The sequence below is a fragment of the Mesoplodon mirus genome, assembly GCF_964341445.2.
Source record: "Mesoplodon mirus genome assembly, chromosome: 10".
NCBI classification, from domain to species: domain Eukaryota; kingdom Metazoa; phylum Chordata; class Mammalia; order Artiodactyla; family Ziphiidae; genus Mesoplodon; species Mesoplodon mirus.
Window position 1 is genome coordinate 17188396 of NC_138986.1, and position 22519 is coordinate 17210914.

Sequence of the window (22519 nt, forward strand, 5' to 3'; positions counted from 1 at the left end):
GAATCGCAATGAGCAGACATGAGACAAAAGACTGCAAACAGGGGCTTCCCTGGTGGCGCAGTGGTTGAGAGTCTGCCTGCCGATGCAGGGGACATGGGTTCGTGCCCCGGTCCGGGAAGATCCCACGTCCTGCGGAGCGGCTGGGCCCGTGAGCCGTGGCCGCTGAGCCTGCGCGTCCGGAGCCTGTGCTCCGCAACGGGAGAGGCCACAACAGTGAGAGGCCCGTGTACCGCAAAAAAATAAAAAATAAAAAAATAAAAAAACTGCAAACAGGCAGGTCACCAGATGGGGGGATGGTGCAGACGGAGAGGCGTAGATGTGACGTGGGTGCCCGAGACAGTGGTTCAGAGCCACGGGTGGGGTAGGTATCTTGGGAGAACTTGCAGGCTGGATGAAAGCTCCAGGGGAACAACCAGAGTAAGGGGTGGGCAGGGAAGAAGGGAGCTGCCAAGAGTGGGCATAAAGTGCGGGGAGAGAAACTGGAAACCACAAAGTCATGGACGCTAAGGGCGGAGAGAGCAGCGTGACCAAAGGGAAAATCAGTGCCAAATGCAACAAGCATCTGCGAGGGGGAGGGGCCTCGGACCTTGGGAAGGGCATCTCAGCAGGGAAGGAAGAGAGGAGTCCGGCTTTAGGGGAAAAGTTTAGCAACTAGGAGGGGAGAGAAATGGAATTACGGTTTGGGAGGATGGAGGGATTCTCATGGGGTGGAGAAGACGTGGCATGTACCAGTGTGCACTCACCCACTCACTCACGCATGTACCCAACATTACTGAAAGCCTTTTATGTAAAAGATCCTGGCCTTAGCGTGGGAGGTGACACACACACACACACGCACGCACACAGTCACCACCTAGGAGCACCCATAAGTGCAGTCCACTGCAACAGCAGCAGGAGAGCTCAGGGGTTACAGAGTCCAGCAGCGGGACGCTTCACCTCCATCTGCAAATCAGGGAAGACTTCTGGGAGAGGCAAGGCCAGAGCTGGGCTTTTAAGGTTGAATGGAAGAATTTCCCTGGCGGTCCAGTGGTTAAGACTCGGCGCTGCCAATGCAGGGGTCCCACATGCTACATGGCCAAAAATAATAAAAAGAAGGTTGAATAGAGCTTGTGCAGGTAAGAGGGGTGGGGAGGACGATGAGAGTAGGGGACAGGGCACCCCACCAGAGGAGCAGCAATCAAGAGGCTCAGCGTCCGCGGGAGAATATGGCCCCTCTGAGAGATTGCAGGAGCTCCACCCACCTGGAGCAGATGGAGTGAGGAGGCATCCAGGCAGGCAGAGGGTGGATGACGGGGACGCAAGTAATCCAGAGAGTAGGTAGCAGGTGACGAGGCGGGGGGGGGGGGGGGCGGGGACCAAAGGGGACACATGAATGCCTGCTGGGGCTTCTCCCCTGGAGTCTAGAGGAAAGAGGAGGGGAAGACAGATTTTTGAGGGGGAAACAAGGAAAGTTGACACCTTCCAAAGAGTCACCAGGACTTCCCTGGCGGTCCAATGGTCGGGACTCCACACTTCCAATGCAGGGAGTGCAGGTTCGATCCCTGGTCGGGGAACTAAGATCCCACATGCCATGTGGCACGGCCAAAGAAAGAGTCACCAGCTTGCCAGATGAAACAATTCCGAGAATGAAGCAAAGCCAAATGGAATAAATGCTTGCACAGAATATTTATAAACTCTATCCATCTTATCCGACCACAGAACACAGCTCTCTCCCTTTTATTATATCTTCCTCTTCCATCATGCTACTATATTTTTTGGGCTTTTTCACCACAGGTAATGAAAGAAAGGGAAACTACATCAGAGAATGTTCAACTCTAGTGAAAGACTTAGTAGAAAAGAGCTTATAAATATTGGCTAAGGTGAAGTTTTGAGATTTATTTTGGACCTGCCTGCCTCTATAGATAAATGAGAGACCCGGCTTATATAAGAATAAAATTTGCTCCTACTTCCAAGGGAAACCGAAGTGGAGGTTTTAACTGCTGCTATTTACATAGTGCTCATGAGCTCAATGCACCTCTCACCTCTCTATCTGCCTAAGCAATACAACTACAGGTACTTTGGAATTAGACCTTAGTGGTTAGGAGCATGAATTCTTAAGTGGGAGCCAATCTGGGATCTGTCACATATTAGCTGTGTCGCCTTGGGCCATTTATCAACCTCTCTGTGCCTCAGTTTCTGCATCTGTCAATGGGAATAAGAGCACCCAGAACAGTGTCCTGTGCTCATAGCTGGTGCTCTGGGAACAGATGCTGCATGAAGAAATGAGTAGGGTAAAGTGGAGTGTGTCGTACAGGGTTTCTAGGAAAGCTTTGTAAGGGAAGTGCCTTTGGGTTTTTGCCCTTTTACCTTCTTCCCTTTACCCTGCTTCTCCTTCCCTCCTGGTAGATGCAGCAGCATTTTAAAACTGGAGGGAGGGAGGGAGGGAGGGAGGGAAAGGGGAAAGGGAAAGGGAAAGGGAGAGGACAGTCTGAGTTCCTGAAGGCTTGCTTGAGCCACAGTGCCAGCTCTGGACCTACCCATGAACAAGAATGTATCTAGTGAACCTTGTATTAGTTTATGCCACTACTTGTCAGTTACCTGTCACTAAACTTTGTTGACTGAAGAAAAACACACAACATAAAAGTTGCAAGTTAAGTTTTATTTGGAGATCTTACTGAAGACTATAGCCCAGGGGGCAGCCTCTCAGAGAGCTCTGAGGAACAGATCCTAAGAGACAAGGGAGGAACCAGGATACATAGGATTGTTTTTCTCCTTTTTGGCTGAGAAAAAAACGCATAGTTGAACATCAAAAGATTACTACTAATCACCAAAAAAACCCAGACATTTCAAGTTAATTATTTTAGTGGCTTTCTACGTATGAGAAGATGCAAGAATCTGGGCTCACTGAAATTATTCCTTAGGAATGCATCTTAACTAATAGGGCCAGGATCCAAAGCACAGAATGTCTCCTGGTTTTTCTCCATACAGAATTCCCTGGGGTGGGAGGCACTGCAGTGGCTGACGGCTCCATCTTTACAGAACTGGGATGGAGGCACCACATTCCCTGCCTACACCCACTCCGAATAGGTAGTTACAAAGATGTTTTCCAACAAAAACGGCTTGCTCTGTTATTCTTGAGAATAACTGGTGAGTAACAAAAATTTTAACTAACATTCACCTTTTCAACCAGTCAACACAAATCCAAGATTGGTGTAATAAAGTGGATAGTCTCATCAATAGGCAATGCAAATAGATATAAATAGAAGAGGTTCAAATTAAAGCTCCTTTGGCCTCCTTTATTATATTTTCAGTGAAAGCATATGGAGAGCCCACGGACTGTAAGAAAATAAGGATGAATGGAGACTCTGTCACACTGCGAAGGGGGGTGGGAGGGGGGCAGCTGGCAGGTCCATTCTCTCTCTCTCTCTCTCTCTCTCTCTCTCTCTCTCTCTCTCTCTCCATCCATCCCTCCATCCACCCCTGCTTTCACCATGCAGGCCCTGCACATCTAGACGCCAGATGGGCCAAGCCAAATAGAGCCCAAGCAGCCCCCTACTTGTCAGGCTACCCAGGCGCTGTCAGGTCAGGTATATTAGAATTCTCACTGCTGGTCTCCCCCCCACAAAACCCACCTCCTGGGTGTTTTCTTGCCAGAGTTATATTCCTGTAACTTAAGACTTTAAACCTTGTGAAATGCAAAATACCACTGGGAGAGGTGATGTATTTTTTAGGAAACAGATATTTGCATCATAATTAATGCCTAATACTTTTCTTACAACAGGTTTAACTGGGGGAGAAGGGAGGGCAGGGGTGCTGAGGACCCTGAGACCACTGTGAGGAGAGGGGGGACTGGATCCGGAAGGGCCCATCAACCTCTCAGCTCCCCTGTTACCTGCTGCCATCATCTATGCCTCTGCTTCTAAGGCGGTGCTGATGTTGGATTTGTCCACTTTTGTTTACTGAGTTCTCCTGCCTTTTGAATAAAAAGTAGAAGAAACCATCTGCCAATAAAACAACACTGCTGACTCAGAAGATATTCTGGTTGGCAGATACTCTGCAGACACTCACCAGACACAACCGAACTGGTTTGCCAGGTCGTCCTCCAGGGCTTGCAAAATTACCAGCAAGGATTTTCACTTGAAGAATAGCAGGATTTTGCATTTCAAAGTACTTGCATTTTCAAGTAGAAAAATACAAATAATTCAATATAAACACTACATCAAACCTACTCAGATTATAATCTGACCTTGAGCGTCCAGGGTGATACCTCATGTTTAAAAGGACAAAAACAAAAAACAAAAAACTTTGGAAGATTTAAATCCAAAATAATCATCAATTTCAGAATAAGTGTCACCATTTTGCGGCCATCACAGTAAAAACTGATTCAGGCAAGAACCATTAAAAGAATCTAAAACCATTAGGTAAAAATTTAATGAGGAACAAGACATTTACATAGTCTCAGATTACCTCCCCACAGAATATTTATTAATTACAAGAGACAATTGTAACTTCTTAGAAGAAACCTGACAGACATCACTCTAACCAAAAGATCAGAATTAATATCACCAACGATGGGACAAACTGACATCATGATGTAATGCACCGTGGAGGCCACAGCACCAGAAATGCATTACCTGGATCGTAAAAAAAAAAAACAAGAAACAAAAAAAACCCCAGATCAAGACACATTTCACAAGACACCTAGACTACACTCTCAAAAAAAATCACAAAGAAAAGCCAAGAAAGCCTTTCAGATTAAATGTGTAAGAGACATGACATGTAAATGCCATGAGTAATTTTTTTTAAAGTGCTGGATTGAAAAAAAAATGCTATAAGAATTATTATTGTGACAACTAGAGAAAGTTGAATATTAACTGTATATTCGGAAAATCACTATTAAATATTTTAATTTGGTAATTATATTGTGGTTCTCTATAAGATTGTTCTTGTCTTAAGAGATACAAGCTAAAGTATTTAGGAGTGAGGGTCATGAGATGTGCAACTTAGTGAAGTAACAGTAAAAATTAATGATATTACATAAGTGTGTGTATGTGTGTAGAAGGGAGAGATCAAGCATGCAGATTGGTGAGTCTAAGTAAAAGTTATATGGGAGTTCATCACACAATTCTTGTAACCTTTCTGTAAGTTAAAAAACTTTTCAAAAGTTTTTTATTTTAATTAAAAAAAAGTGTCATTGTTTTCGAAAACCATTTAAAGGGAAGTGGAGGATGAAATGGATTGAAATTTTCAATTCTTTAGAAACAACTAAATTTAAATAAACTATTGAATTTACCAGAAGCAGAGCGGTAGTATTACAGATGGAAGGTTGGGGATTGTCAGCAGCAGTGTGTGTGTGTGTGTGTGTGTGTCTCAAAATTGTTAACCTCAGGAGGCTGTCAGTCTTTCTCTGGGCCACAAGCGTCATGCCACATTTTACTAAGTGGAAGATATAAACACAGAAAGAATGACTACCCACAATTGAGGGGAAGGAGAAATACCCAGCCTAAATAAGATGAGTACAAATTTGGTGACTTGGTGAGTCACTTTCTCTTAGGAGGAAAGGCAAACATTTCTTGCCCACTGAAAGATTCAGAGAGTCTGAGAGATCACCTGAGTTCTCAGCCTGAATCATGCCATTTAGGTAGCAAACCAGGTCAGAGAAGCCCACGGCCCCTTCACTCAGTGTTTCTGCCCACACTCGGTTCAACACCACCGTCGTACCTCCAATTTCAAAATCAATGTCAACTCAGCTCTCTTGGCTATTTCAGCCTCCACACTACTAAGTTCCTGGGAGAATACATGCAACAAAGACAAAGGAAATTCCTATTTACTGCACATTTACCTTCCAACCTTGAGTGGGCAGTGGCCTTGGTTTTCTTTTGCTAATCACCCCTAACATTCCTCAGGCCTGATCCAAAGCAATTTAGTGAGAACTGAAGCTTTGGCACACAGCAGCCTTCCCTCCTGGAAGCCGCGTCTGTGCCAGCAGCACACACACGTGGATGGATTACGCAGAGCTGTGCTGTAAAGCACACACACGCTCGCCTAACGTGTGCTTTTCATTCCAGAAATACTTGATGCCTAAACCACTTCTACGCCTCTCTTGGCCTGAAACAGTATGAGTGGCTCTGTGCCAGAGGAAGTGTCTGTTTAAAGATGTGGACTTTCTCAAAAGTTCTTTACCTCAGAAAATCATAAATAGAACATGCTACCATAATTATGATAGAATAAAGTAGAAGAGAGAAAGGTTATAGGGAAAAAATTTTTTTTGCTTTGTTTTGTTTTTAACTGGCCAAAAAGAAATACTGGAAATATAAGATGTAACATAGAATTATCTCCCATGAGAGTAAAAATTACAGGGTCCAAGTTAGGACAAGGAGGCAAACATACTACCTTTAACAGGAAACGGTAGTGAGCCTTTGTCATCTCTGTCACAAGCATTTATCTTTGTTTTAAGGTCACCCACCAAAGCAAGGTGCATAGAGGGTACTGTAATCACTGTTTTATTCTGGAATGTATTCTATTTTTGTACTTCACTTCCTTATGACTGTCATCCTATATCAAAAACCAGTGTAAAAGAAGAAAACCATTTTGGTTGACTTAGCTGTCCTTTTCCTTTTCTACATGCTCACTTTCAGATATTTAAGCTCACTTACCATAAGGAGTGTAAAATCAATTAATGCTTTGAAGAATCCTCTGCATCACCAATTGAATTACGAAACACACTCATCCATCTACACACACACACACACACACAGATACACACCATGTAAGGAAAATGACATCAAGCTCTGTAGTACATACACAATATGATCACCCATTTCACGTCCCTCAGGATGGACCTAAAAGACACCTTAGAAATTCTGCTCCTGGACAGAAGGAAGAAAACTTACTTTCTTTCCACTTCTGGTGTTGACACGGTGCTACTGAAGCCCAGTGACTCCTAGGAGAGAAGATTCACAGTGTCAGTGTAGGCAGAACAGCAGGCTTCATCTGATTTCTACATAATACCACTTAAAAAAAAAAAAAAGGACAGAAGCAAAAATAGATGATTAAAGTCACTGTGCTTACTTCGATCTGGGACCGCAGCTGAAGTGACGTTGGGCTGGCTTCGGGTTTCTCCTAAAACAGAACAGATGCTGGTTTAATGAGACTTCCAAACGTGGCATACACCAGAAGACAAATAGTTGTGTAAGAAGAGATGGGGGGATTTGGAAAATGCTAGGGTACTGTGGGAATAGATGGAGGAGATAAACAGATTTTCCGGAAAAACTATTTTTAAAATGAGAGCCATACCCTTTTAAAATTGAACTGTTTTCCAAACTCATCACTTGACACTGTTGATAATTTTACTGCAGAAGAAAAAAGCACCATCTAACTGAAGGGTACTAAGAGTTAATGGTGAAATGATGCTCTGGATGTGATTAGACCGTCATCAGGACACAGAATTTACTATGATCCATTTGTGCCATAAAGTCATAAAGAAGAAGCAGAGAACTCAAACAGTTTTAGAGATAAAGTCATAGAGTATAACACGCATTTTATGGTTAAAAAAAAATAACCTGTATCCCCTTCTAAAGAAAAAAAAGAGAGATAACCTGTTGCCTGTGATAAAAAATAATATATTGAAATAAGCTTTGACAACAAAACAGGATAATTACACTATTAGAAGTGTTAGAATATGCCATAAGAAAATGAGAGTGATACTAGTAAATAGAGCACAGAGCACCGCACTGATAATTTTTCATAAGTAGAGAAAATTTTTAAATCTAAATAGGTGCTAAAGCGGAGGTTCGTATCAAAGTGTGATCCAAGTCCAGGGGGGTCCCCGGCTGATCAGCAAGTCATAAGCAGGATGATGGGCAGTTTTAGAGGAAGGAGTAATATCACTAATGTTGTACAAGTTTGGACTATCAGATTAATTATGAGTTTTTCAATAATTCTCCTGGGTTCTTTTTTTTTTTTTTTTTGCGGTACGCGGGCCTCTCACTGTTGTGGCCTCTCCCGTTGCGGAGCACAGGCTCCGGATGCGCAGACTCAGTGGCCATGGCTCACGGGCCCAGCCACTCCGCGGCATGTAGGGATCTTCCCGGACCGGGGCACGAACCCGCGTCCCCTGAATCGGCAGGCGGACTCTCAACCACTGCGCCACCAGGGAGGCCCTCCTATTGGGTTCTTAATGATTGCTATCTTCTTCACGACTGTATGTGCACTATATGAAGGCTGTTTTGTTGGTCTCAACTAACATTCAGGAAATGGGGGCAGATCATCCAAATTACGAATTCTCAATTGCATCTAATTGTTCATTTTTTTTTCAGGTTGCTTATTTCATCATTAGCACAACTGCAAATCTAGACCAATATTTTAAAACTTAGCAATGAAACAGTAACGTAAGTGTAACTCGGAGTGAAAGTATAAATGTAAACAAGGTAACAGGAATCCAGTACAAATACAGAAGATAAAATGAATGTGTTGGGGTGATTAAATCTGAGAACAGGATGATGTGGACAAGCAGACCACAGGAGAAAAGTGTTTAATGGACCGGCAACCCACTCACCTCCAGTCCCAGGACCTTATTTGTTATGAAAAAATATCAGAGTGGTATGAAGCCCCAATGAACTTCTCTTTGGTTAATATCCTCCTGGTTTTTATTGCCACCTTTGTTTATAATGATCAAATTTATATTCTGTCGCAAAACAATATATGGAAATGTTTGAGTTACATTCCAAGTCCAATTGGTATGATGTCAGACACAAGTGCAATCAACAAAGGGTATATGTATTTCAGAGGTTCTTGGTGCTTAGAAACTAATCACGATGCCCTGATACCTAACCTCTTAGCATCACATAGAGAAATTTACAAACTTAAACAACTGGAGGTAAGCAAAGGTATAGCTTGCAATTTTTTCATCTTAAGTCTTCCTATTCAGGAGTCGGTATGGAAGCCTCGGCATTCTGACACAACTCTGTTAGTTCCTCTGAAATGGTCCCTCTAACACCCAACTCCATAACCGTCAACACGAAGTAACTGATTCGACTCTCTTCCCCTCCTCTGTTCTTAACTTTCTTCATACTCTAAGTCTCTACATTACTCGGTAACGTAGACCATGATAGGAAGTTACCTGCTTTTATTGTCCATTTTTATCTGCACTTTTCTAATAAATTTTATTTATTGAGTGCATCACTTGTTACTCCACACCATAAACCCAATGTTTACGGTATATTATGCAAAATGTACCCGTTCCTGCATACAAAGCTGATGCTTGTTAACAATCATATTAAATGTTCGATGATCTGGAACTAATATTCTAAACAATTCGTTTTCACATGTTAGTTTGTCACTTATAATAGACATTTGACTGTGCTGTAGCTACTTAGGAAATTGGTTGGATGTGTAGTTTGATATATAATGTATTAAAATTCACCCCATTAAAATAATGGACACAGTTATTGTTTCCATGCAGAACATCTGTTTTATCAGGAACAGGATATGTTTAACAGGAGATCTTGCACAATGTTTCTAGTGGTTTTTTTTTTCTTTTTCCCCAGAACATGCCACAAAGTAATGTTGTTCAGAGCAAACATTATTAATTTCATCTCTCAAGGAGAGATGACCATCATTGTTAAGAGGCATTTCTTAGAGTAAACGTATCCTAAAGTAAAAATATTACACAACTGAGGAGAAGCTTGTAAAATTATCCACTAAGTTAAGGACCCATATGATGTTTGGTGAGAAAACAGAATGGACTATGGGCAAAATTCCATCATTATGACATTGATGGATGTCACGATATTAATGACAAACATACAAAAGACTATCATTCTATCATGTTCTTGTGAATGTGATGAAACCCATGTGGACCTACCATCTAGCCTAAGAAATGGAACATTACAAATAAGAGTTAAAGCTATCAGGTGTTCGGACGTACACTTGGATAAAACACCTTATGTACAGAGCATGAAACAAACCTTGAAAATGGGTCATACACACTTAAGGAGAAAGTGCTGGACAACTTTTTATTCTGTTTATCTCTAAAAAAAATTAGATTTTTTTTCACAGCACAGTGTGAAATGAAAAAGTGTGATAGAGTCAGACAGAAGAAGCACCCGTCATGTGTGCAGCAATAAAAGGTATTTGCTTATGTAATTCAGAAGGACAGATTCAGGTCAGAATGGGCAGAGAATTTGCAGCAACATGGATCGATCTAGAGATTATCATACTCAGTGAAGTAAGTCAGACAGAGAAAGTCAAACATCCTGTGATATCACTTATATGTGAAATCTAAAAAAATCTGATACAAATGGACCTATTTACAAAACAGAAACAGACTCACACAAAGCAAACTTATGGTTATGAAAGGGGGTAGGGGAAGAGGAATAAATTAGGAGTTTGGGATTGACAGATACACACTACTATACATAAAATGGATAAAGAAAGTCCTACCGTATAGTACAGGGAACTATATTCAATATCCTGTGATAAACCATAATGGAAAAGATTCTGAAAAAGAATATATATATATATACATATACATATATATATATACATATACATATATATATGTATATATATACACAAATAACTGAATCACTTTGCCGTACACCCAAAATGAACACATTGTAAATCAACTATACTTCAATTTTTAAAAATTAAAAGAACTATTGGGAAAAAAAAAAAAAAGAATGGGCAGAGAAAGGCTCCTTGACATCCCTCTTCCCTGTCCAGCCCCCAGATTAGGCCGGCCCCTTCTCTGCTCCCAATTCAACCAGTGTAATAAAGGGGCAGGAAGCCATGGTTCTGGAGTTCCAGCAGAAGGAAGTCCTGATGAAGGGGGGAGGTGGAGTAAGAAGAATTAAAGAGACGCACCTGATTGCCCAGCCACTAACTACTTTATTCTGGGACTAATGGATGGTCTACAATACAATTCCTGATTTGGAAGTCATCACGTTGATGGAAATAATAAAAATTGTGAATACCATCAAAATCACTGAGTATGTATGTATCTTTTGGGCATGTTATGAGAAGTGATGATCCCTGAGAAATAAGATTCTTCTCTCTCTCACTAACATATTCTGACGGTTCCAGTTGCTACTGCTGTGTAACAAATCATCCCAAACTTAGTTACATAAAACAACAAGAATTTTGTTTTGCTCACAGATTCTGCAGGTAAGAATTCAGGAAGGGCATGGAAGAAAAGGCTTATCTCTGCTCTATGATGTCTTCCTCAGCTGGGAAGATTCAAAGGGGGTGGGGGGTGACTTGATGGTTGGAGCCATAATTATCAGAAAGCTCACTTACGCACATGTCTGAAGGCTGATGCTGGCTAACAGCTGGGACTGAAGCAGGAGGTATCAGCTGAACACCTATACATGGGTGCTGCCAGAGAGAGAATACCAAGAGAACCAGGCAGAAGTGTATTACCTTTTTTTAAGAAAAGTTACAATTTATTTTTTTTATTTTTATTTTATATTGGAGTATAGTTGATGAACAATGTTGTGTTAGTTTCAGGTGTACAGCATCCATTATCCATATACACATATAGAAATACACTATCTATAATGGAATCACTTTGCTGTATACCTGAAACTAACACAACATTGTTCATCAACTATACTCCACTATAAAATAAAAATTAAAATAAGATATATAACCAAAAGAGCCTATGTATAGCACAGGAAACTCTCCTCAATATTTTGTAATAACCTAAATGGGAAAAGAATTTGAAAAATAATAGATATATGTATATGTATTACCTATTATAACATAGCCTCATACAGTGTCACTTCTGCTGGACCCACAAGCCCTTCCGGAGGCAAGAGTCCGAGCCCCATCTCTCATGTGGAGGAGGGTCAAAGTCACATGGTAAGAAGGGCGCTGGGATGGGAGGTATCATTAGGCTGTTTGGAAACTACAGTCCACCATACTGACTGCCAAGGAGATGGGAGTTCAGGTTTTGAAACCAGGAATGAGATGAGACTATTTATTCTTGACAATGTCCTGAAACATTCTTTTGTGATTTTTATAGAGTTTACTCAAGCAGCACATCATGGCAATATATTTCATCCCAAACTTATCACATAAAACAAAAAAGAAGCAGACACAGATACACAGAACAAACTAGTGGTTACCAGTGGAGAGAGGGAAGGGAGGAGGGGCAATAGAGGGGTAGGAGGGAAAAAGAGTTATTAATGGTATTGTATGACATCATGTGTGTGAAACGTTTGAAAATTGTAAAGCACTATTGAATTTTTTTAAAAGTTGAAGTATCACAGTGTTTTAGGCTACAGTTATTATGTGTCTCTTATTTCAAACTTATTATAGAAAATCTCAAATATACAAAAGGAAGGAAGGAGAACAGTATATATAACAACTTCCCAAATGCTTCTTACCTAGCATCAACAATTATCTACTCATCAGGATCAACTTTGTTCCATCCATACCTTCACCATAATTCAGCTCCACCCTTTTACTTTGAAGAAAATCCCACACACCGTATCGTGAAATATCACAATTTTTTTTGTGTGTGTGTGCAGGATCTTACTTCCCCGACCAGGGATCAAACCCGGGCCCCCTGCAGTGAAAGCATGGAGTCCTAACCACTGGACTCCCAGGGAATTCCCTCACAATTTTCAATGTTAAGGTTTAGCTATCAGGGTTTCTTACATCCTAACTGTGGCTCAGTCTTGAGCAAATGGCTCAATTATCAGGAATTCGACTCTTTCCTAGCACTGGAAAACTTTCTTTGGTCACTGCAAAAAAAAAAAAAAATCACTTTCAACAAATTTAAATATTCCATCTGAATGTTGCAAAAGAACATGAAGAAACACACTCCAACTTGAACACAACCACAGAGTTCATTAGAGAAGGACTCACTACTGTTTACCAGGTATAAATCTATCATCCTAATACTTTTTGAGTATGATATGCTCATTGACTTTGCTCTTGACAAGAGTATTCTAAGCAGTATTTTATGAGAAATAACTCCAAACGTTGGTCCATGTTCAATATGGGCATCCAGAGAGCCACACAACACTGGAAGCTGAGCCTGAACCTGTAATTGTAGGCTAGGGTATCATAACTTGGTTAAAGTTTAAAAAATTTAAAAAGAAAGTGGATGTATGGAACTTGACCTATGAATTAAACTGCTTATCATTAAGCAACATGTGTATGTCTTAGTTAAGAATGACAAATATCATTAACATTACAAATTCTTAGTGAGTTTGTAAATTACAAATGCTTAAGGAAACCTCCCTAACTTAATGAAGCATTAACAGAGAAAGCCAAAGCAAAATATAAATATTGCCCAACATGGGTGCATGTAAGTATGTGCATAGGAAAAGGTCTGAGAGGATCTACACTTCTATTCTCTTTGCCGCTTTTTACCAGCATGTAATCTTGCATTACCTTTATTATTTATTTTTCTAACAATGGAAAATCAGCTTAAAAATACAATCTCCAAACCAGACTTACAGTGGTGATAATTTTGCAATACATACAAATATCACATACAAATATCAAATATTATGTTGTACTCCTGAAAGTAACATGATGTTTACCCCCCCTGCTTTTCCAACTGTAAAGTTCATTTGGCTTTGAGCACTGGCAGCATTGAGGGAGGGAGAGATGTGGCGGAGGGTATGTCAGTTATACTTCAATTTTTTTTTAAGTTGTAATAATAGTATTATAAATAGTAAGAAAGGAAGAAAAAAGGTTTTAAAATTAAACAAATTTAAAAACAAATGATTACTTATGATATCATATCATAAGTATATCATATGATATTACTTATATGTGGAATCTAAAAAAAGATACAAATGAACTTATTTAGAAAACAGAAAGAGACTCACGGACATAGAAAACAAACTTATGGTTACCAAACGGGAAAGATGGAGGTGGTAAATTTGGAGTTTGGGATACAGCTACACAATACTATATATAAAACAGATAGGGATTTCCCTGGTGGTGCAGTGGTTAAGAATCTGCCTGCCAATGCAGGGGACACCGGTTCGATCCTTGGTCCAGGAAGATCCCACTTGCTGTGGAGCAACTAAGCCCGTGTACCACAACTACTGAGCCCGTGCGCCATGACTACTGAAGCTTGCGTGTCTAGAACCTGTGCTCTGCAACAAGAGAAGCCACCACAATGAGAAGCCTAAGAACCACAACGAAGAGTAGCCTCCGCTCACCGCAATTAGTGAAAGCCCGCAGGCAGCAACAGACCCAAAGCAGCCAAAAATAAATACATATTTTTTAAAAAAAGGATAAACAACAAGGTCCTACGGTATAGCACAGGGAACTATATTCAGTATCTTGTAATAACCTATAATGGAAAAGAATCTGAAAAAGAATATATATATATACATACATATATATATAACATATTGAATCACTTTGTTGCACACCTGAAACATTGTAAATCAACTATACTTCAATTTTTTAAAAAATAAATAAAAAATTAGTTAGTTAAAAAAATTAAAAATTTTAAACTGCAATCTCCAGATTCTATATGTTTTTAAATTATCTACATGTATATGTTTATAAATGTATGAGAAAACATCTGAAAGGATTCCTAAACACCAATGATAGTTCCTGCAAAGGCCACTGTATTTCTGAACTTTTAACATATTTTAAAGCACATATTAATCTTGTATTTTTTAAACATAATAACCATTCTAAAAAATTAAATCTGATAATAATTTTAGTTTTACCTCAACAATTAAAATTAAAACTTAAGCAATATCAGAACTTAATTTGTCAAATTAGGCCATGCCCTGTATAAAATTCTTCAAGTGTTAAAATTTTTAATAACTAGTGTCATAAAGCTATGCATGAATTTTATGTTTAACAATAGAGGTCCATGGTGATTTTAGAAATGATCTCATATTCATAATTTGAATGAAAGAGACTAAACCATAGTATCATACAGTTTTTTTAGAAAGGAATCAGATGACAAAATTACTAGGGGAGAAAACCTCAAATCCATTTCTTATCAACTTGGACAATTTCTGGAAATAGTTCCCTAAATGTTTATTACGTCTAACATAGAAGCAAAAAAAAAGAACAAATGTTTCGAGATGAAATCAGTGGTTTGCCAAAACCAGAACCAGAACCAAAACCAAAACATGAGAGCACGCGTGTGCTTTCACCAGCTTGGGCATGTGCACGCGTGCCCAAACACAGGCAACACACACACACACACACAAACACACTATAAGGTCACACCAGTAGGGCATGGGTCAAATAGAAAACTAAGGTTCTGACCCTGATAGGCTACATTTTCACTCTGAAGTGCTACAACCTACTGTGTAATACACCAGCGTCAAAAACCCACTCAGGGCAGAGTAGGACCAGGAAAGCAAGTACCCTGCCCTCATCCTCACCCCGACTTTGTTTGCACGTTCTTGTGGAAATCCACACCTCTCCCTCCCTTAATGCTGGCAGTGCTGGAAGCCAAATGAACTTTACAGCTGGAAAAGCAGGAAGGCTAAACCCCTCTCCTATTCCAAAAGCAGAGAGGAAGAACCTCAGGCGCCCAGCAGCTCTGCTTGGCATCAAGTTCTCCTCCTCCACCGTGGGTACAGGAAGGAGGACTCGAAAAAAGTGAAAGGACTGAGTGCTTACAACTTTCAGCTACAAGTGAAACGCCACAGGCTCTTATTAATGTGTTCAATTAATGGAGGGAACCAAGCTCTGAACTGCTGGGCAAAGTTGCTGCTGGTGGTCGATTTTAAGACGCATGTGGCATCTCTCACTTGACAAGAAGACTGAAGTGGTGGTACCTCCCGTTGGCCGGGTCTTCTCCCCTCTTGTCTGACTCCTCCATTCTGGCCCATCAGTGTGGCATGTGTTCATTTTCCCAGGATTTAAACCTCAATGTTTTCTTAGGCGTTTTCTCACTCCCCATCACATCAGCTACTAGGAGCTGCTGCTTTTCCCTTCACATGGCTTCTTGCATCCAGCCAACCCATTCCATTCCCAAAGACACCGGCTTCTTTGCAGTCCTCCCCTCACAGACCTGGACCGCACTGCACAGCAGAGTGGGAGGTGATGACGTCAAGCCAGGAGAACTGAGTTCCAGTCTGGCTCCCACTTTAGACCTCCGTTTTATTTTATTGGGTTTTTCCAATGGCAATGAAAGAGAAATGGACCATTTGATTATCTTTAAGCTCCTTTTGGACTCTAAAACCCCAGGATGGAGCAGTGTCATGCCCATTCAAGCACTACTGTCCATTAAATCTTCTTGAAATCCTAATGTTATGTCCTTGCTATTTAAAGTGTTTCATGTATCATGAGCATTAGAATCACCTGGAAGCTTGTTAGAAAGGCAGTCTTGGGCCCCACCCCAGACCTCCTGAATCAAAATCTGCATTTTACCAAGATCCCCAGGTGATCCGTTTGCTCACGTCACTTTTGAGAAGCACACTGCTTTGTACTCTGTGTCATTTCTCCATTCCAAAATTTTCCCAAAATGTGGGAACACAATACCAACAGGATAAAGTCCACATTTCTGAAGGAGAGGCCATTTGGCCGACAGGCCGGATCATAAACCGGGTGCTGGGTCCAATGTCTTAGAGACCGGGTGCCGGGTTCAATGTTCCCTGAGTGCTTGCTGTCCTAGTAGTTTCCCTTCTGCTCCCTTTCCACCCAAACCCTAGTCAGCTTTCAGATCCAGCTACAAACCCACCTCCCATCAAACCTGTGCTGCCCAACTGTGCCTTAAATGCCATTCCTGAGGGTCTCCCTACGTGTAGCTACTCTTCTGCTCGCTTATTTGCATCGTATTCCCTCAACTAGACCGTAAATGCCTTCTTAACAGGGATTCATTGTACCCACAGACAGACAGGCACCCAGACAGACAGACCACACACACACACACACACACAGAGGCTCACAGTCCCACAAAAACTATTCAGCACTTATTATGGACCAAGCCCCATGTGAAGTGCTAAAGAGGCAGCGGTGAACCAGACAAGGGTCCCTCTCCTCATGGCTGTTACTGTCTGAACAAGAGAAGTGCTTGATGGCTATCTATTGGTCTGATTTGTTTAAACTGGATTACTCTGCCAGTAATTCTGACTCTTCCATTAATTTTTCATTCCAGTCCTACTGAGTGGGACATGTGTTTTCACGCTTTAAGATTTCTTTCGGGTTGCAGAGTTACATCGGTAAGTAAAAGCAATTCAACAAATATTCTCAAAAAGATCTACAACTTAGACCTATAAGAACTTAAAAAGACCATGTAAAGATATTGAAGCACTCTTAGGGTAAAATATGTAGTGGTCTGTGTGTTCTAAATTCGGTCCCACAGGTTGTCATATCTTATTTTACCTAAGTCGTTCATAGGTGAAACAGGAAACGTTAGTCATTTTCAGGCTCCTGTAAATAAGCTCACCGCCCAGCATACCAAATTTTTTCTAATGAGTGAAAGTGAATGGAAAACGACTCTCACCCCACCACATCAAAGAAGAAATGTTCCGAGGAAAAAGCTTTTTTTTTTCACAGTTGAATGCTATTATACTAACTGCAGCCTTAAAACCCAACTATAATGAACAGATCAGTGAATTTCTGTAAGCATTGATAAGACACCAGAAGCGGCGATTTCCACCTAGCCATTACTGCTCTGTGGTAATTGAGTCTCCTTGCTGCATTAGCCCATGTTCTCTAAGCATTTGTTACATATTTATTAGACCTCTCCACTTTCCAAAAAATGACTTAAAATGCCTGATAAAACTTAAGTGCAATGTTGCCTGATAACGTTAAAAAACTGATGTAAATGATACAAAGAGGGAGAAAAATCAAGATTGTGTAGTAAAACTGGTCCATGAATTAGGTTAGTTCACAAAATTCAGGTTACGGATTCTACACTAAAGACAGACCACACATTTGGGGCTAAGCTTCTAATGTTTAATGCAGAGCAGACATGATTGGTTAGATTGACATTATCCATCGTGAGAATGAGAATTTCTCCTCTGGCTTCTGGCAGAGAGGACACCATATCACACTGACCAACGTCACAAGCCATGCCCCTGCAGAACTGTCCCACAAGTGCTTTAACTTCAGCAGAGCTGGAGGTAGGCCTGAGATCCCCTAGTGAAAACCAAGGGACCTCCCAGGGGGACATTCAGGAAATGCACATCCTCCTATCTACTGGAAGTACCCAGGACAGGGGCAGCACTCAGTCTGGGGAGAAAGCAGGGTGAGTTCTGCCATCTTGAAGCATGACTGTGCTGAAACACAGGGGAGAGTCAGTGAATGTTAGATGAATTGGTTAAAATCAGGGATAATTTTAATCTAAGAGTGTCAAGCTTGGCATTCTCGTGCCTCATTTCAAACAACAAGGCAGTACAGTTCTTTAATTTCTAAACTGTCTTAGGAAATGATATACTAGATCTTTCAGGCTACAACTTGAACAGTGTTGAGTACATAGCGTGCACCAAGCATCTTGAAGAGAGGTAGGAATAAGACCTAAACCGTTGCCTGATGATAGATCATTTCAATAAAATGCATCACAGTAGAAGAATGCACCTTTTACTATGAACAAAATTAACACAAGTATGTCATGTCATATAAATGTAAATATTAAAGGCACAGTGTCATGAAGACATTTTAATCACCCTTTTAAAAAAGTTGTGAGAGAATTCCCTGGCGGTCCAGTGGCTAGGACTTGGTGCTTTCACTGCCGGGGCCTGGGGTCGATTTGATCCCTGGTCAGGAAACTAAGATCCCGCAAGCCGTGCAGTGCAGCCAAAAAAAAAAAAAAATTGTGTAATTCAATTTTTCATTTTACTAACAGGACTTGGCTTATGAAGACCCACATACAAATGGCCCCTGCATTTCCCAGTGGTGGATACCCACAACGTCCAGCCACTCTGGATGGCGCATCCAATCTCACTGTTGTGAGAGCAATGTGCAGGGATCCACACTCACCAAGAGATACTCTGGGTACATCTAGTTGCCGACTGGGATTGATAAACCTGAGACAAAAGTCACAGAAAGCAACTAAACGAGGTCCACTTATTTTTAATTTCTCTCCGTGTCTCTACATTTGCTCTTTCATCTAACCACTCCTTAATTTAAAAATAGTTATTGATCACACACCGTACGCTAAGCACTGTTCTAGTCAAGAAGGATAAAACAGTGAAAAAAGACAGTTGCTGCCTTCATGGAGCTTACGTTCTAGTGATTTCTAAAGTCACTCATGGGAATCATTTGCACTAGATGTCTAAATCACAGGCCCAGTATTCCTTCTGTTCTAGCACCAGGCATGATATCTGGACAGTTGTGCTCAGCTTGGGATGCCATATTTTCCAGATAATAATGAAAACCAGGAGAACCTTTGTTAGAAGGGTGTCTAGAAATGGAATCATATAAATGAGATCAATTGGAGGAACTGGAGCTGTTTACTCAGAGAAGGGAAGGAGAATGAAAACATGGTAAGGCCTTCCAGGGAGAGAGGGCAGACAGCCAGCCGCCTTGTGCCTCTTCCCATACAGCACAACAATAACAGGCCCCTGCACACTGAGGCACTGAGGAGGGGTTGAGTGGGAAAACATTTATTACATGTTTAAATAATATATACTGATTATACCAGAGTATTAGTGAAAATGTGAAATTTTTCCTGCAGCATGCGGGATCTTAGTTCCCCAATCAGGGATGGAACCCGTGCGCCCTGCAGTGGAAGTACAGAGTCCTAACCACTGGACCGCTAGGAAAGTTCCGTGAAAATATTAAATACTGAATTGGTACAAAACTTCCAAATAAAATCTTTTTAGTTTTTTAATAGAACTTCGAGCTTACTGAAAAATAACTTAAAAAAAATTAAGTTATGTGATTGAAATGACTGTAAGCTAAGTTAGGTCAAAACATTACTCACAAGGAATTTTGTTCACACAACTAAGTCATCAAAATTGTTTTGTCCATTTCTATAACCACTGAAATACTTATGGCAATTCACATTGCAAGGACCGAACAGCACTTTGCCTAATGTCACAGTGAAACTGCTTATGAAAATGTAACAGATTTCCAATCTAGTTAAAAGTTTTCGTATTAAGTATTACAAAATGACCAAGTTCTAATGTCCATCCTGAAACTAGCTCAGCCACACGGGGCCAGAGAGTCCCTGTGCCACCGTGTCTGACCACTGCACCTTGGACTACCTGCCTGAACCTTGCCCCAAACTCCTTCAACAGCTCCAAGTCCCCTTGACCATGATGTACAGCAGCAGAGTGCCGGGCAACTGGCTGATGAACTGCACGCCACCACTGAGTTTGCTGCCAGAGGAATCGCGTATCAAGGTCCTTCCTTGGGACCATGCTCCAGTGAGCCCTAGAACAGAGGCTCCACACTTAGTACCCTGCAATCCCCTGGAGGGCTTGTTCGACACTATTGCTGGGCCCCTCCCCAGAATTACAGATTCAGTCCATCTGGGTTGAGCCCTCTAATTTGCATTTCCACCAAGTTCCAGGTGATGCGCACACTGCTGGCTGGGGAGCTACACTTTGAGAACTGCTGCCCTAGACAAGGCTGCTCAGAGCTGACTCTAATGGTGGATTCAGTGGCCTGGAGGTTGAAGGGATCAGTATACCCTGAGTCACACCTAAACTCCAGCCTGGTCTTCACTGCTCTAGGAGGGGATGACCAAGACTAATGATTCTTTATTTTATTTTATTTATTTATTTATTTTTATTTGTTGGCTGCACCATGAAGCTTGTGGGATCTTAGCTCCCTGACCAGGGATTGAACCCGGGCCCTCGGCAGTGAAAGCGAGGGAATTCCCAAGATTGATGATTTTAAAGTAAAAGGAAAGAGGTAGGCTCAACATTATTTAAAAAAAAAAAAAAAAAAAAAGGCAGGTAAAGCCAGGTGTCTGATAATAGAATGAATTATTTACAACATGTGGAACACATATAACTGGAGGGTTTGAGCATTACCATGGGACTGTCTACTGACTGGGAGGGAGCGTTTTTCAGAAACTGATCCAGACCTCTGTCGACTACAGTGATTGTGCTGGACTGTAATCGTTGGAAATTAAATAAGCCTTTGTGGGAAAATTTACTTTTTACATTATATTTTTACAGGAAAATGAACAAGTCCTAACCCAGTGACTCACATGTTTTAGAATGAATAATCTTCAGAAGTTGGTGACAGTCTATAACTGAACAAAATTCATGTATTCATTTATTCAACCCATATTTCCTAAGTGTCACCTCTGTACCTAGTTGACATGCTGGGTACTGGAAGTATAAAGAATAGTCACTGAACTTCAGGAGCTCATGATCAAGTAAGATGAACATAACAGAATATAAAAACCCCAGAGCTTCCATATCATCACATAAATAGCATCTGCTCTGATTAGTAAGCAGACTGGGTGTCTGAATATGGGTTTTACAAAATTATGTAGCTTCACCGAACTGGAGATGCCAAATTTAAATGAATCCTCTAAGATACTGACTCACATTTTGTCATGATTTAGAGCATTATTATTGTTGTCTTTGCAGCTATAAAAATCAAATGCTGGGCTTCCCTGGTGGCGCAGTGGTTGAGAATCTGCCTGCCAATGCAGGGGACACGGGTTCGAGCCCTGGTCTGGGAAGATCCCACATGCCGCGGAGCAACTAGGCCCGTGAGCCACAACTACTGAGCCTGCGCGTCTGGAGCCTGTGCTCCGCAACAAGAGAGGCCGCGACAGTGAAGAGGCCTGCACACCGCGACGAAGAGTGGGCCCCACTTGCAGCAACTAGAGAAAGCCCTCGCACAGAAACGAAGACGCAACACAGCCAAAAATAAATAAATAAATAAATAAATAAATAAATAAAAGATTACTATTTTTAAAAAAATCAAACGCTATCATAACATTTAACCATTATTCTTTCTCAGACTTTGAATCATAGTTTCAAACCATCTTTAAAAGTTTTTTAACCATCTTTTTAAATTTTATTTATTTATTATTTTTTTAAATTTATTTGGCTGTACCGGGTCTTAGTTGCAGCATGCAGGATCTTCGTTGCCACATGCAGGATCTTCAGCTGCGACATGCTGGATCCTTTAGTCGCAGAATGCAGGATCTTTAGTTGTGGTATGCGAGATCTTTTTCTTAGTTGTGGCATGTGAACTCTTGGTTGCGGCCTGTGGGATCTAGTTCCCTGACCAGGGATCGATCCCGGGTCCCCTGCATTGGGAGCGTGGAGTCTTAGCCACTGAACCACCAGGGAAGTCCCAAAAGTTTTTTAAACATCTTAAAAAGCCTCAGAATCAATGACAATCAATGACAGTACAGTGTATTCTGAAATCATCAGCCACAAACTTTTACTTCTAAAAGAAATGGACTTTTGAATTAATAGCAATGATGTAAAACATTTAAAAACACATTGGGATTGACATATATACACTACTATGTATAAAACAGATTCCTAATAAGAACCTGCTGTATAAAAAATAAATTAAATTAAATTAAAAAAAAACACGTGCATAGATGTCATAGTATTTGATTAAGAAGAGTAAGAATAAAATAAAAATTGGAATCTCAGAAAGTCGAGACAAC

The 22519-nt window shown here is 40.9% G+C and overlaps 1 protein-coding gene across 3 annotated transcripts in view; it reads right to left on the minus strand.

Moving 5' to 3' along the window:
• The window catches only part of SASH1 (SAM and SH3 domain containing 1), a 264495-nt gene that overhangs the window by 98199 nt on the left and 143777 nt on the right, over window positions 1-22519 (minus strand). For all 3 annotated transcript variants that reach the window (XM_082633240.1, XM_082633239.1, XM_082633238.1), the window contains exons 3-4: window positions 7051-7101; window positions 6873-6922 (exon numbers count right to left, since the gene is read on the minus strand). In XM_082633240.1, the coding sequence (XP_082489366.1) occupies window positions 6873-6922; window positions 7051-7101 (101 nt within the window). The remainder of the gene's footprint in view (window positions 1-6872; window positions 6923-7050; window positions 7102-22519) is intronic.